General features: G+C 46.5%; 1 protein-coding gene across 13 annotated transcripts in view; it reads left to right on the top strand.

Annotated features, from left to right (window-relative positions):
- The window catches only part of myo18ab (myosin XVIIIA b), a 156,400-nt gene extending 143,074 nt beyond the window's left edge, over window positions 1–13,326 (top strand). For 11 of the 13 annotated variants that reach the window (XM_080773072.1, XM_080773082.1, XM_080773071.1 and 8 more), the window contains 6 exons: window positions 1,107–1,292; window positions 2,228–2,367; window positions 4,231–4,275; window positions 8,851–8,976; window positions 10,428–11,945; window positions 13,186–13,326. In XM_080773072.1, coding sequence (XP_080629198.1) covers window positions 1,107–1,292; window positions 2,228–2,367; window positions 4,231–4,275; window positions 8,851–8,976; window positions 10,428–11,937 — 2,007 coding nt within the window. In that variant the 3' untranslated portion in view covers window positions 11,938–11,945; window positions 13,186–13,326. The remainder of the gene's footprint in view (window positions 1–1,106; window positions 1,293–2,227; window positions 2,368–4,230; window positions 4,276–8,850; window positions 8,977–10,427; window positions 11,946–13,185) is intronic. The other 2 variants (XM_080773074.1, XM_080773078.1) reach the window with 1 other exon arrangement.
- The last annotated feature ends 636 nt before the right edge of the window (window positions 13,327–13,962 follow it).

Below are 13,962 nucleotides of genomic sequence, written 5' to 3'. Positions count from 1 at the left end.
TACACTCGTCTATACACACAAACCAAGGCTGTGCACATTGAATAAATACATTAGAAATGTAAGAACGGTTGCACGAATAAGACCCGTTAGAATGTTGCCTCCGGCTCCGACAGCTCCAGATGTCCCATTTTTCGTCCATTTTCGCTCCGTTTCCCTGGAGGATGGAAATTGCGAGAGTGAGGAGAAAAACGAAAATCCCTTAACACCACCAGAACTCTTCTTAAACTAGTTCCACTTATCCGAGAAAATCGGGGGACCCTGGTCAAGCCGCCTCCTTATTAAAGCATGTTGTCAAAATCCAGACAGGCTCTAAGCTCCTCCTGAGACTTCAGCCTCTCCACACCTTGCAGAGGGGGAGGGGAGGGGAGGGGAGGGCTGGAAACTATAGCTTGTTTTGTAACACAGCAGCTTGTTATGGCAACCTCCCTTGTTGTTTTTTTTTCGATATGGGGCTGCATATATTGTCCAATGCAGTTTTATGGCTTACACCGATTCCGCCATAGCTTTTAACAAACTGCAGCGAATTCATATTTCAGGTTGCCAGAGAAGTGTATAACTTGAAGGTAGCAGAGCTCAATCAATAGAGATCTGAGGAGGCACAGTACAACACCCACACAGAATGTGAAATATGGACAAGGTCAGCAGCTAATGGGGGAGCTAGCTTGCTGAAGTTTGCTGTTCGCGTTTGATGAAAATGGACTGAAAGTCGTCTTTGCAGCCCAGCCCATTTGAAAAGCCTGTACGCTCATATAGAATTCTCCTTCTCAAACAAGGTTACCTAGGCCTACTTCGCTATGTCTTAAAGGTAGTCCGTCTCTGTCACACTACAATGCATTATTGATACAAATAAGCTTATCAATTCTTAATATCGCCACGCCTAAATGAAATCTGTAGGGATGTGTTTTAACCTTCATCCATTCCTGCTCTGTACCGTGCACTATATAATATGCTGGAATGTATTCCATGACCTTCCTCTTTATGGTGTGTTGTATTGACCCAAGTCTCTCGATGCTTGGGAAGCCTCCTCCTCTTGATATTATGGTCCCCTTGCGGTACTTTTGAGGGAGAACAGTCATGTTCACCTTCCGTCTTCCTGCCCTCCCCAGAGCCTCGTAGCGCGTCTGAAGGAGAACCTTGAGAAGCTGACGGAGGAGCGCGACCAGCGCAGCACCAGCGAGAACCGGGAGAAGGAGCAGAACAAGCGGCTCCAGAGGCAGATCCGAGACGTGAAGGAGGAGATGGCCGAACTGGCCAAGAAGGAGGCCGAGGCCAGCCGCAAGAAACACGAGCTGGTAAAGAACCTTGCCAATCAGTAGCCCCGGGGGTCACAGGCTTCATCATCTGGGCCTATAGGATCACAATTCTGGGGGGGAAACTGTCTGTGAAAATGGCAGATCTACAAGGTCACACAATGCATCACAAAGGGGAAAAAAGGAGGGGGGTTCTAGTATAAACCGCTGGCGGACTGTGGTTCTGGCGGTCAACTATGTACTGTATATACAGTAGATAGAGCATAGCAGTGGGTGGGGTTTTCTGGACCCACTGAAAAATCGGCCCATTCATTTTTTCCCATAGAGATTCACACAAATATTTATATCAATTATTCTAAGCCTAGAATCAAGCCATCCAGGATCCTATGGTGAATCCATGACCATAAAACCTTTGATTCTGTGAAAGAAAAAAAGGGTTATTTATTAAATGTAGTTTATCATATAATTAATTATTCAAATTTCTTTCTTCACAGAATCAAAGGTTTTATGAGTCACCACCAGGATCCTGGAAGGCTGGATTCTCTAGGCTTAAAATAAATATTTTAGTAAATCTCTGGGAAAAATTAAAGGACGATTTTTAGGTGGGGTGTACCCACTGCTACAGTATGCTCTATAGACGAATTCAGAAACGGGTCTCATGGTCGCAGCAAACGTATTTCCTGTAGGCGGAGACGACATATCTGAGGCGTAAACTCGCAGGTCTTCTACTACATTGAATGGTAGAGTGAGGGATGTTAGTCTGCTCAAACGTTACTCTTTTACCTGCTAAACCCTTACTAAAACTAAGGGACCAGTCGAATGTTTGAAAAGGGGGCCCTGGAGGAAAATAGGGGAGGGTGGCTTGTTCCCCTGTCCGATACTTATGCCGGTTCACGTGGTTGGGGGGGGTGTTTAACTTTGAAACTGGTTATTCTGTCACCAGGTAAACTTAATAGCACATTTGTATAATTCCCCAGGAAATGGACATAGAGAGCTTGGAGGCAGCAAACCAGAGCCTAGGGGCAGACCTCAAGCTTGCCTTCAAGAGGATTGGCGACCTCCAGGCAGCCATCGAGGACGAGATGGAGAGTGATGACAACGAAGACATCATCAACAGGTACCACCACCACTAACCGTAGACGAGGTTTTTCAACGTTTTTTTTCAGTCCGTGGACCCCTTAGCGGAGAGACGGGATGAAGTGGGGACCCCGCTACATATTGGATAAAACTATGTTGCAGATTAAACCTTTTCATAGATTAGCTTAATAGAGTGCCGAATTCCTGACGTCACTCACTCGTTCCCTGGTTCACGTACAGTCATTTCTCTATGGAGAATAACATGGGGTCATCTTAAAATCGTCTCATAATAAGCATTGTGGTCCAAAAATAAACAAAGCGAAATTGTCGGAGAGGTTGTCTCTGTATCGTTTGCGACAGTCAGTCAATCATATTTGATAAAGTCTTGTTTCTAGCGAAAATCGAACTAATTCAGCAGCAGTAGCATTAGCGCTTTCTCTCAGTCAGTAGATTCTTCATATCCATATGAGTGAAGCGGCCTGGATGATTTGTTTATTTTTCAAACACAGTTCTTATATGAGGTGATCTAAAATCCCCCTATGGGGATTACAATGCAAATAAAAAGTACATGAACCCATGGATTTGCGCCCTCTACCGATATTGACGTCAGACTTCTTTGGTAAATGAACTATCAGTCTTTTTATAAATTAATGTTTTTTGTTTATTTCAGACAATTAACTACTTAAACCCTCAATACTTAGTAAGCTTGAACTTTTGTCTCTGTACTTGGTTTTTGCTCCGTTTTCTCTAAAATCCTATTACACAAAGATTTGGCGGCCCCTCTGTAGTAACTCTGGGGACCCCCTGTTGAAGACCCCTGCAGCGTTGAGATTAGGACTGAACCACATTCAAAAGCTGGGAAAACCCCCCTCGGTCCCAACCACAAGACCACAATCAGTTATGTTCTGGTTCAACCAGAAAGCCGAATGAATGATGCAAGGCAGGATGGATTTTTCCATTTAAATTTATTCTACCTTAATCTTTGAATAAAGCAATCGGAATGTAGCTCTGACTGGACTCGATCATAACTTATTCACACGCTCTGCAAGATGATTCAGTCTCTCCCAAAAATCACTTGTGTTTTAATTCACCTGGCCCTTTATTTTTCATATTGTGATTGTCAACCGTGAGGACCTCTGTTTAACCTCATGTTAAACATCCTCTCACTGTGATTCAATACTCGTTGCTGTCCGGAGGAAATTTTTGGAGTTGGACTTTACGTCTGTGTGTCGTTTCGAAAATATTGAACCAATGGAAAGCAGTAAAAAACACGCTTTGGACAAAACCTCTTAACTCCATTGGACCCTCAAACTGTCTGCTAAAACAGCTACTCCACCACCTTTCTCCGTCTCACGCAAGGAATAGACAATATCTAATGTCAACACCAACTTTGATGAGGCAGTATTGTAAAAAATATAAGGTTTTATTATTTTTCCTTAAAGATGTATATTTTTCATTTCTTGAAAATGTTACATTTTGGACTTATGAGGTTTCCCCCGGACAGCAGAGATATTTACGTGTTTATTCGTGAGGTAGCTGTCGTCCTTATGTTGTTGTTGTACGTCTGTATGTGTTGTGAGCATGAGTACATTCTGATTTATTCTTACCATTATCATATTATGCAATATACAGGCAGGATAAGGTGTCCTGCTGAGTTAGTTAACCATTCTGTTGGAAGTTGGAGTACTTGTTTTTTTTATATATATATTTTGTTTTATATCTGTTTATTTCCATTTTTATTTCTCAGGTCATTATTTAGGTCATTATTTAGACTAGATACATTTCATACACGTTCACATTTTATTCCTGTGTTTTGTTTTTGACTCTTTCTTCTCTTGTTTGTTTCTCTTGTGTTTGTGTTGTTTGTGTGTCTCTACTTTCTCCATCCTTTCATCATGACCAGTTTACAAGACATGGTGACAAAGTACCAAAAAAGAAAGAACAGGACGTGAGAAAAAAACACTCGAGCTCCTGTTTCAATTTGTTTCAAACCGTGTTTTTGGAATTGTCCAGTTTTTCCTGTCCCTGGGGGAAGATGCTGTATTCTGCCGTCCTTGATCATGCCAGATTTGTTGAGAAACCTTTAATGTTGTATTCATTTTTTACCACTTTTATCACGTTCCTAATTTGGGCATGTCATTGTAGGCAAACAAAATCTCCCCTTTTTTTTTTATCAAAATGAGATTTGATTGAAAAACACATTTCGTTTTTAATATAAATAAATAACAGATCTATTGTAAGTTCACTACACATTGCATCGTGTGGCGTTTTAAGCTCATAGATCTGCTTTTGCGTGACACTGTTATGTCAAGCTAAATCAAATCGGGCTTATTATTAAGTGGATAATATACCTACCACATAGATTACCATCTTATCACATAATGTGGTCACATAACAAACACCTGGCATTTAATCAGAGGCGGATCAGTGATACGGCATCATCATTCCAGTGCTCGGCAATTCCCCCCCAAAATAACACCAATTTACACCACTAGGCATTGCATGAAATGCACGAACGCCATTGACAACACATGCTTCCTTCAAACCCGAGCATGAAACAACAAGCCTCTTTCATCTTGTCTGGTTGACTGTGCACAGTAGGTGTGTGAGCGCACGCCAAGTAGAACGGAATGCGGTCAGCCTCCGTTGCTCTCTCGTGCCCCGTCCCGTCCCGCCCCCCACACACACACACTCCCCCCAAGGCATTTCTTTCCCCTCCTTTCTCCTTTGGGAACCCCACTTGGTTTCCTCGTCCTAGTACTTAACCGCCTGGCTTTTGTCCCGAGGGAGGTTTCTGTCAGGACACACCGCTGCGTGGTGTTTGAACAGCGTGTCTGCGGCGAGCAGCCAGGGCCCCCTCCTTAATATTTCAGTGGCCTGCCCCCAGGGCTGGATGTCACTGCCACGGTGACTCTGCCCCCTGACAGCCCGCAACGGAGGGCGTGTTCCTCATCAATCTTTGACATACCACTCGCTTAATAATTCAGGAGGCTCAATTGTCCAACAAAAAAGGGTTTCTTTCTGCTCATCTGGCAGGCGGTACACACACGCACAGTGTTAACCTCTGGCTCCAGGCCATGCTGGTCCCAAGTCTGTGTTATAGCAGTACTGTACGCTCTGCTCTTGTTAAGCTTTGTTAAGCAGTACAGTAAAGCAAGGCATTTCATTACAGTAAAGCAAGGCATTTCATTGCCCTGCAGGAAGTGTTTTGAATGCTAATGGTTGGGGCTACCAGAGCAATGCAAAAGTGAAGGGGAAAATGCTTATTATTATTATTTTCACCCAGTGTCAATTATCTAATGTAATCCTGGGCGCTACACTTCCTCTGCCAACCTGGGGGGGGAACGGACTGACCTCATGCTCCTTTCTATGCATGAGGAGTCCAAGCTGCTTCTTTTCACCTGACGGTGGGGAAAATGCTTCTGGTCATTTTTGAGAATTATTGATCTACTCCTGCTACAACTGCCTGTCCAGTTGTTGATCTGGTCAAGACACGAGAGTATTCAGTGGAAACATTCACCACACACTCTGACTCTACAGCGCCTGTAAAGAACCCAGGGACACGGTGGACCGGAGCAGAGCGGTGGAGGATCCATAGAAAACTAATGATGAATATAATAGTGTGTAACAGAGACGTACAACCAAATGGCTGCGGATTGTCACAGACAATTAATGTCTCCTCGCCACTGTCTCTCGTTTGTTTGTTTGCCTCCCCCAGGCTTTCAGCGGGGCTTAACGCATTCTGGGCGGGAACCCCTTTTGGGTGTTTTAAACATTGTTATAATTTAGCTATTGGAAAAATAGTTTGAAAAATATCTTCACGGTTCTTCAAAATAGCAGACCTACAAGCTCGTAGCGCGCCACTCGGTGGCGCGCTACGAGCTTGTAGATCTGCTATTTTTTGAAAAATCGTGAAGATATTTATTTCAGAAAACTTGGAGGATTTAGAAGAATTTTTAAAAAATGTTGAGGTCCGGCCTAAATGGCTTAACTAATGGCATGGCGGTCAAGGATATAAATTGTGGTTGACGCCACGACGTGTGAAGCGTTTGATTACAAATTGCCCGCCCGTTCTTTTTGTCAACAAGATCCCCACATTCACAAAGCAACAATGAAACGTTATTCAGGGCAAGCGGACAAATAATCCCCCTAAACTCTATTGATTCATTCAATGTAAGGCCTTCACATACCGACGCCCAATGAGTGAAATTCACACATCATCTGAGGCTCACTCTCAGTACGTCAAGGACTGTTGTGCCGATTGTGTTGACTTTGACAGACATGTTTGATTTTAATTTTAGTTTACACCTGCGGAAAATAGCCCGATCTACAAGCTCACAACGCAGTCGCAGCGCGACTTTAGAGCTGCTATTCTCAGCATGCAACAAAGTGTAAAATGACCATTTTAGTCTTTAGTTTTTATTTATTTGTTTTAGTCGTCATGGCTTAGTTTTCATTCAGTTTCCATTTAGTTTTCGTCAGTGGGAAAAAAGGTAGTCGACGAACATTTTATACGGCATAGTATTAGTTGACAAAGTCAACACTGTTGTGTGCACACACTCTCTATCTTTGCCCTTTGACTTTGCTGTATTCATCACTCCTGGATCAGTCCTTGAATTACGAATCTCATTTATGAATACAGCGAAAGCAAGAGGTTCAACACAGCTATAGCTTTAAGTCCCAGGAAACTGCAGCAGTGTCTCTGAGGTCAAGATGCAGCGGGGAGGAGGGGGAGGGGGCAGGCGCATGCATCACACATCAAAAACAATTTCCCCTTTTCACATTCTCATTTTCTCAAGGCGAGAGTAGTTATTTAAAACAGAGTGTTGACAGATAAGGGAAAGGTTGAAAGACTAATCTAAGAGGGCCTGGGGGGGGAGGGGCGACTGTTGACTCACAAAAACAAAACAAAACAACACACAACACCTAGCGAGGTTTTTTTATTTATTTTATCTCACAAGAGATGAGCAAACAGTTGTGGAACCTTCTCGGCACAGCAAATAGCTAGCGTCAAGTGCTGCATTTCCCAGAGCCCCTTTGTGTGATGTTTACCCCCGTCTTATTGACAAGTTCCTCCCGTGCCAGGAAAACAGCAGCTTGGTTGCTCTGTCATCAGTTGGCAGCCACTGTGTCCCTAGATTGTCTGCTAGACTGGGCATGGCCTGCAAAGCTAATTACAGCCTTAAGAGCCACTGTGGCCCTCGTCTGTCCTCCCAGCCAATCCCCTCCTTTCTCTCTCTTGTGAGCGGAATGCGGTCCCAGCAGCAATGGCCAAGGTTACTGTGCACCGTAAAAGGGATCAGCGTATGCAGTTGCCTTTTACTGTGCAAGCCATTATTGAATATCTCTCCTCTGCAATCCTTGGGAGCTTTTGTCTCTGGCCGTTAACACGTTTAATTATACTGTAGGTGGTACGGGGGGCCTTGTAAAGATGTGAATGGTGGGTGTAGAAAGATTTCTCTCCTCTCCCTTCAACAATGGGGACGAGATAGATTCTGAACCAGATGCAGAGAGACATATAACTCCACCCCCCCCTCGCCACCCCCCGCCACCCAACTCCACCCACCAACTCAGCAGCCTGATGTCTCAGTAGGGCCATTAAGCTGTAACAACTTAATTTCGCAGCGCCACACGAGGCACTGGGCTTTGACGGCACTTAATGAGTGTTGTGCTCTCTTCATCCGTGTCAAATTTTATGACAACTCCTCCGTCTCACCCCCCGCGCCTCGCTGTGGTTTGTCGACGTGTAATGATAATTCAGCAGAAGAAAGAAAGAAAGAAAGAAAAAGAATGGAGTGTGCTGCGCAGCCCAAGCTGTGCACCAAATATTTGTCTTTGTCAAGAGATAGAATTGCAGGGCGTATGCATGTGTGAGTGCATCTGAAGAAGAAGCATAATGAAAAGACGAGAGGTAAAAGTGTACTTGTTTGGTGCCTGCACAGTCCATTCAAAATCAATTTTCTTAAACCGCGCTGTTGTCCTTCAATGGCTTTAGGTGTGTGTGTGTGTGTGTGCGTGTGCGTGTGCGCGTGCGTGCGCGCACTCACGGAGAATTGATCCTTCCCTTGGTTCCTTGCACGACCCCAGCTAAACACTGGACCAGGCTGATGATGATAACACCTCTAACAGAACCCAACGCTGTGTGCTGAATGTATTGTGTGTGTGTGTGTGTGTGTGTGTGTGTGTGTGTGCGTGCGCACACCCCCTGGATTTATTTGGTGTGTTTTTTTCCCCCCGAATAGGTCCTGTAATCGACTGCATGCTCCCACCACGTTGTTGTTGTTTTATATACAACTAACACTTCCAACTTCAATCTACTAAAATCATTCTCCTTTCCCCCCTGACTCAAACTACAAAGAAATCCTCCAAACGCTTTTTTTTCCTCCCTGTTACTCTCTCTCTCTCTCTCTCTGCTGATTGCTCACCTATTTCAACCTCCTCCATCTTTTACCTCCACTTATTGTATCTGCTGGTCTCATCAGCGCTCTAATGTTTTGTTTCTCCGTCCTCCGCCGGCCCACAGCGAGGGGGACTCGGACACGGACTCGGAGCTGGAGGACCGCGTGGACGGCGTGAAGTCCTGGCTGTCCAAAAACAAGGGCTCTGCCAAGAACCTCTCCGACGACGGCGGCAGTCTGAAGAGCTCCAGGTCAGTGCCAGTGCGCTTCCCTTCCGTCCTTTTGCCATTGGATCTGTAATACGCGCTATTAAGCCGTTCTGACCTGGGATCAGATTCTAGAAATGTCTTCTACATTCCTGACAGTTTTCTGAAAAAGCTATGTTTCTATGTCAGTGGTTCTTCAATTTTTCAAAAATAGCAGACCTACAAGCTCGTAGCGCGCCACCGAGTGGCGCGCTACGAGCTTGTAGATCTGCTATTTTTCAATAGCTAAAGCATAACGTAATGCTAACGCCAAAAGGGGTTCCCGACCAAAAGGGGTTAAGCTGTTTAATCGTATGTTTGGCCGGCCTTAAATATCCAGCCCGCCCAGATAGAAATAGTTTACGCCGGTCTGACCCCAGAGGAGATGAAGCGATTGGAAGCAGAGGCACTTGGCCGAAACGAGTGGAGTGTTATTACTTTGAATGTATTATCTACGCACTCTGTCTTTATTGTCACTCCCCTGATGACAAGCGGTGGGGGGGGGGGGGTTCTAAAAGGGAGCTGCCTTCCTGGCAGATTTATCGACATGCCCATTGGCCAGCTGGCATGGACTATACCTGAGCCCCCCCTCCCCCTCTCTCTCCCTGAGATTAATGGGTGTGTCTGCCTGCTGACAGCTTCGATTGCCCTAGATTTTTCTCCTTATCACAAGTTTAACTCGCCTCCTCTCCTCCAACTCGAGCCGCTGCAACTTTGAAAAGTTTGGGGGAGTTTCTAAATCTGTGTTTACCCTGTGTGTCCCCACAGACGACAATACACCAGGAGAGCTTAGCTCCCATACCTACGTAGCTGCCACCGTCTCTTAAGGGAAGGTTTAGTGTCTGTTGGGTTTAAATACACCCCCGCACCCGACATGCACGCGGCACACACTCGCGGTAACACCGCAGAAGCCCGTAGGGGATTTAAATTGCAATGAGATGCTTGACTGAAATCCTCTGTAACATTTACAGGCATAAAATTTCATTGGAATCAATATTGCACACTCCATTGTTCAATATAGCGCTCATTAGGAGCAGCTTGGACTTTTGATTCTGCGTAAAGGAATTGATTACAGCAAGCCAATATTATTCTGTCAGAGCTCCAATACATGCCGTGTGAAATGTGTTTAATTTAGAAGCCAGCCTGGTCTGCACTGACGTGGTTGTCGTGAAAAGTAAACTTCTTCAAATACAGTATACTTCCTCACTCCCTTTCAGCTGTACGCCTATGATCCTCCTGAAGGTCATCTCTTTTCAGCTTCCTTTTTATTTCTTCATTTCTACATTTCTATTACTCTCTCTAGTTTGTTTTTCCTTTGTTGTTCATCTGCTCTTATTCTATTTTCTTATATTCCCTGACGCGCAACTTCACCCTGACTTCATCCATTTTTTCATCTTTTGCTCTCCTTTTGCGTCCTTTTCCTTTCTACTCCCTTTTTTCCCCTATTCTCTCTCTAGATGTGCAGTAAATGTAGATGCAAAGGAAGCGAAGGAGTATAAGGAATGGAAGGAGGCCAATAAAGAGGGCAAGGAGGTAGAGCAGGGCAGGCCGTTGGTGAGTTCCCTTAGCTACAGGAAGCGCTCCAACCTTAAGGACGATGAGAGCTCCCTCTTCAGCACCCTCAAGGACAACTCTGAGTCGCAGGAGCCTCTCTCCTCGTTCCGCAAGGCCAAGCCCAAAGCCTCGGACGCCCAGGACGACTGCCTCTCCGTCACCTCCTCCTGGAGGAAGTCTCAAGCGGGAGAGGACATGGACGACCGAGGCTCGGTCATCTCCCAGGCCTATTCGGACGCCAGCCGAGCGAGGAAAGGCATGGACAGCCGCTGGGGAGACTTCGACAAGGAGTCCACTGTCGCGCCGAGTCGGGCTTCCGCGCGTCGCATGTTCAGCCCGGAGGACGACGCCAAGTCCACCGTCGGCGTGGGTCAGTCCAGTCCTCGCCACCGAAGCGCCTCCCGTCTGGACGAGGGGAGGAGCGGGGAGTCCTCGTACGGACGCAGCCCCAGTCAGAGCAGGTGGTCCGGTGGACGCAGCCCCGGGAGCGTGAGCCGCGCCGACTCCCGCATGTCCGTGGCGCGCAGCTGCCGCCTCAGCGAGTTCGACGTCGACATGGACGACGGCCGGAGCGTGGCGTTCACGGAGAGGTCGTCGGCGTACAGTCCTCACTCTTCCTCCGGCCGCAGCATGTCCATGCCGCCCCCGCAGGCCCGGTCCTCCATGGGGGACGACGACCCGCTGGACACCTCGGATGTCAAGCCGGTGAGCCACCGCAGCTACTTGGACCCTGACCTGGAGAAAGCCATCAACGAGGTGTTGAGCTTCAAGCCCATCAAGTTCAAGCGCACCAGCCTGGAAGACTCCGAGGCCGAGGGCGAGGCGAAGAAAGACGACGGCGATGACCGCAAGAGTGTGGCGCGCGAGGCGGACAGTGGCCGCGGCGGCAGCAGCCTCAGGCGCTCGGCGTCCGCCGTGGACTGCGTCAGAGCGCCCAGCAGCATGAGCAGGAGCAGCAGCAGAAGCAGCAGCCGCAGTCGCAGTCGCAGCAAGAGCAAAGCCGGTAAAAGTAAGAAGAAGAGGAGGAGCCATAGCTCCGAGTCCGAGAGCTCTGACGACAGCAAGAGCCGCAAGAAAAGCAGTTCAAAGAAGAAAGGCAAGAAGTCCAAGAAGTCCAAGTCCAAAAAGAAGGAGCAGTCGTCGTCCTCCTCCTCCTCTTCTTCGTCGTCTTCGGACTCGGAGTCCGACTCGGAGTCCGACTCCAGCTCGGGCGCTTCTACAATTTCTTACCGTAGCTCCAACAGCGTGAAGAGGGCTCCGTCTCGCCACGCTTCTAGCCCAGAAGCGGAAGGGGAGCCCGGGGCGCCCACTGAGGGCCCGCAGCCCAACAAGAAGCAGGACAAGAAGAGGAAGAAGAAGGTGGACAGCCTGATGATGAAATACCTTTATCGGCCAGAAGAAGAGAGTGAATAAAGCAGGCAGTAGGTGGTTGCCCCTTGCCTGGTGTGGATTTGAGGAATGTACTCGGAGCATGGTGTGATTCTAACCACTGAAAGATACCACTAATATGTCACCGATGCCACTGGATGGATTGATATATACAGTAGATAGAGCCCCTTTGTGAGGTATCACTTTGGAGATGTTTGTTTGTTATTGTTGCTGTTTTGGGATATTTATCCATATTATCTGAACACCGGTAACGGCATTCATTAATTCACAGCGGCTCCTCTTAGAGCAATTAGGATTATGTCTCTAGAATGACAATTATCGTGACTACTTTTTCGCTGCAGTAATGCCATTAAGACTTTAGTGGGGGAGCTCACCGGGAGAGGATGTGGCTTAGGCGTGTTGTGAATTTGATCAGCATGCAGATTAGCTGAGCGCCGGTGGGGGCGAGAAGTGGAACTCACGTGGGTATTATGGCCCCCACTAATTCCTCTCCGAATGTCTCTGTGATTTATTGCCCTGAAAAGGCAAAAATAACGGGAGTCGTCAATTAAGTGGGGCCACCATAGATTTTCCCTCTCAAGCCCCTTAACTGCAGGTGTAATTAGACCCCAAGCATCGATTTACACCAACTAGCGAGTTCATCTAAGATGCGCGATTGACAGTAATTAACCCCAGGTTTGCAATATTTAAGCAGCGTGAATGTTAAATAATGTTAAAACACAGAGTGAGTTGTTGGTGGGTTTTACCCTACATTTTTTTAGTTTACATTTATTTCATTGTTAATCTTGGTCGTCACATTTGGTAGTGTTAACTGGAACGATGCACAGCTTTGCATTTTTGTCTCGTTAGACTTAGTTGACTAGGGTCCCCCAGGGGTCTATACTTTTGCATCTATGCCAAATCTCTTCGCCAAAATTAGCCCATCTATGAACAACAACCAGTCACTGCAGGGATTTTCTGCAAATGTTTTCCCCAGAATAAGAAAAATAGGGTTCATGTGTTTTAAATTGATCCTGGAGGTAAAGCAAGCCTATAAAAATGTATTTTAACATTGTATGTCACATTTCTTCATATTTAGTGCCCCTGACCTGCATTCTATTTTCTCTTGCATGGGTTTTACCTTTACGAAATATTACGTCGGTGCACTTTTGCTATGATGGCTGACGATGTATTTTAGATTTCGGTTGGCCTTGTTGTAAAGAGGTGTGGCAGCTGTGTGCGTTGCCCTCTGTTTGATGTTGACTCCATCTTCCTGTGGTTGCCTCTCAACAGCCCACCCAGCCGTAGGCGCTTCTGTCTGGACAGATCTGACCACGAGGATGAGGAAGACGAGAGGGAAGGGGAGTCCCGCTCCCGATACAAACGCGGCAGCTACCTGAACGATAGCGACGGCGAGGACAAGCCTTCGGAGTCCACAATCTAATCCTCGATATCCCCTGTATATTAGACACACACGCACAATCACTCAGTCGCATCGTTTGGCCTTGCATGTGAAAGTTGACGCCAGTCGTGTACAATTAGACACATGCACGCACGCACTCGCGCAAATACACATACTATAGTCCCACATACACATACTATAGTCACGCATACACGTAATAGCCACCAGACACCCAAAACACTCAACCGCTCAATGGGGTGTGTTAGCCCTACAGCAAAGCAGACAATATTATAATTGTTTTTACTGTTGTTGTTATTATTACTATTAATATTATTATTATTATGCAGCGCTTGCTATGCCAGATCCTTGAAGGGTTTGGGTGCAGTATTAAAATCTATGTTGTGTCCCCCCTTCCCCCTCACCACCCACCCTCGGCACCCCAACACCCTTCCAAAACAGTAGCTTCATTAACCCATTCTGAACGGGAACCCATTTTGGTGTTATAGCATCATGTTATGCTTTAGCTATTGAAAAATAGCAGATCTACAAGCTCATAGCGCGCCACCGAGTGGCGCGCTACGAGCTTGTAGGTCTGCTATTTTAGAAAAATCGAAGAGCGACTGACATTTTTTAGAATCTGATCTCAGGTCAGAATGGGTTAATCAGAC

This window comes from Protomyctophum bolini, assembly GCF_963924005.1.
Source record: "Protomyctophum bolini genome assembly, chromosome: 9".
Classification (NCBI taxonomy): domain Eukaryota; kingdom Metazoa; phylum Chordata; class Actinopteri; order Myctophiformes; family Myctophidae; genus Protomyctophum; species Protomyctophum bolini.
Note: the sequence above shows the minus strand (reverse complement) of the source record. Positions and strands in the feature narration are given on the sequence as shown.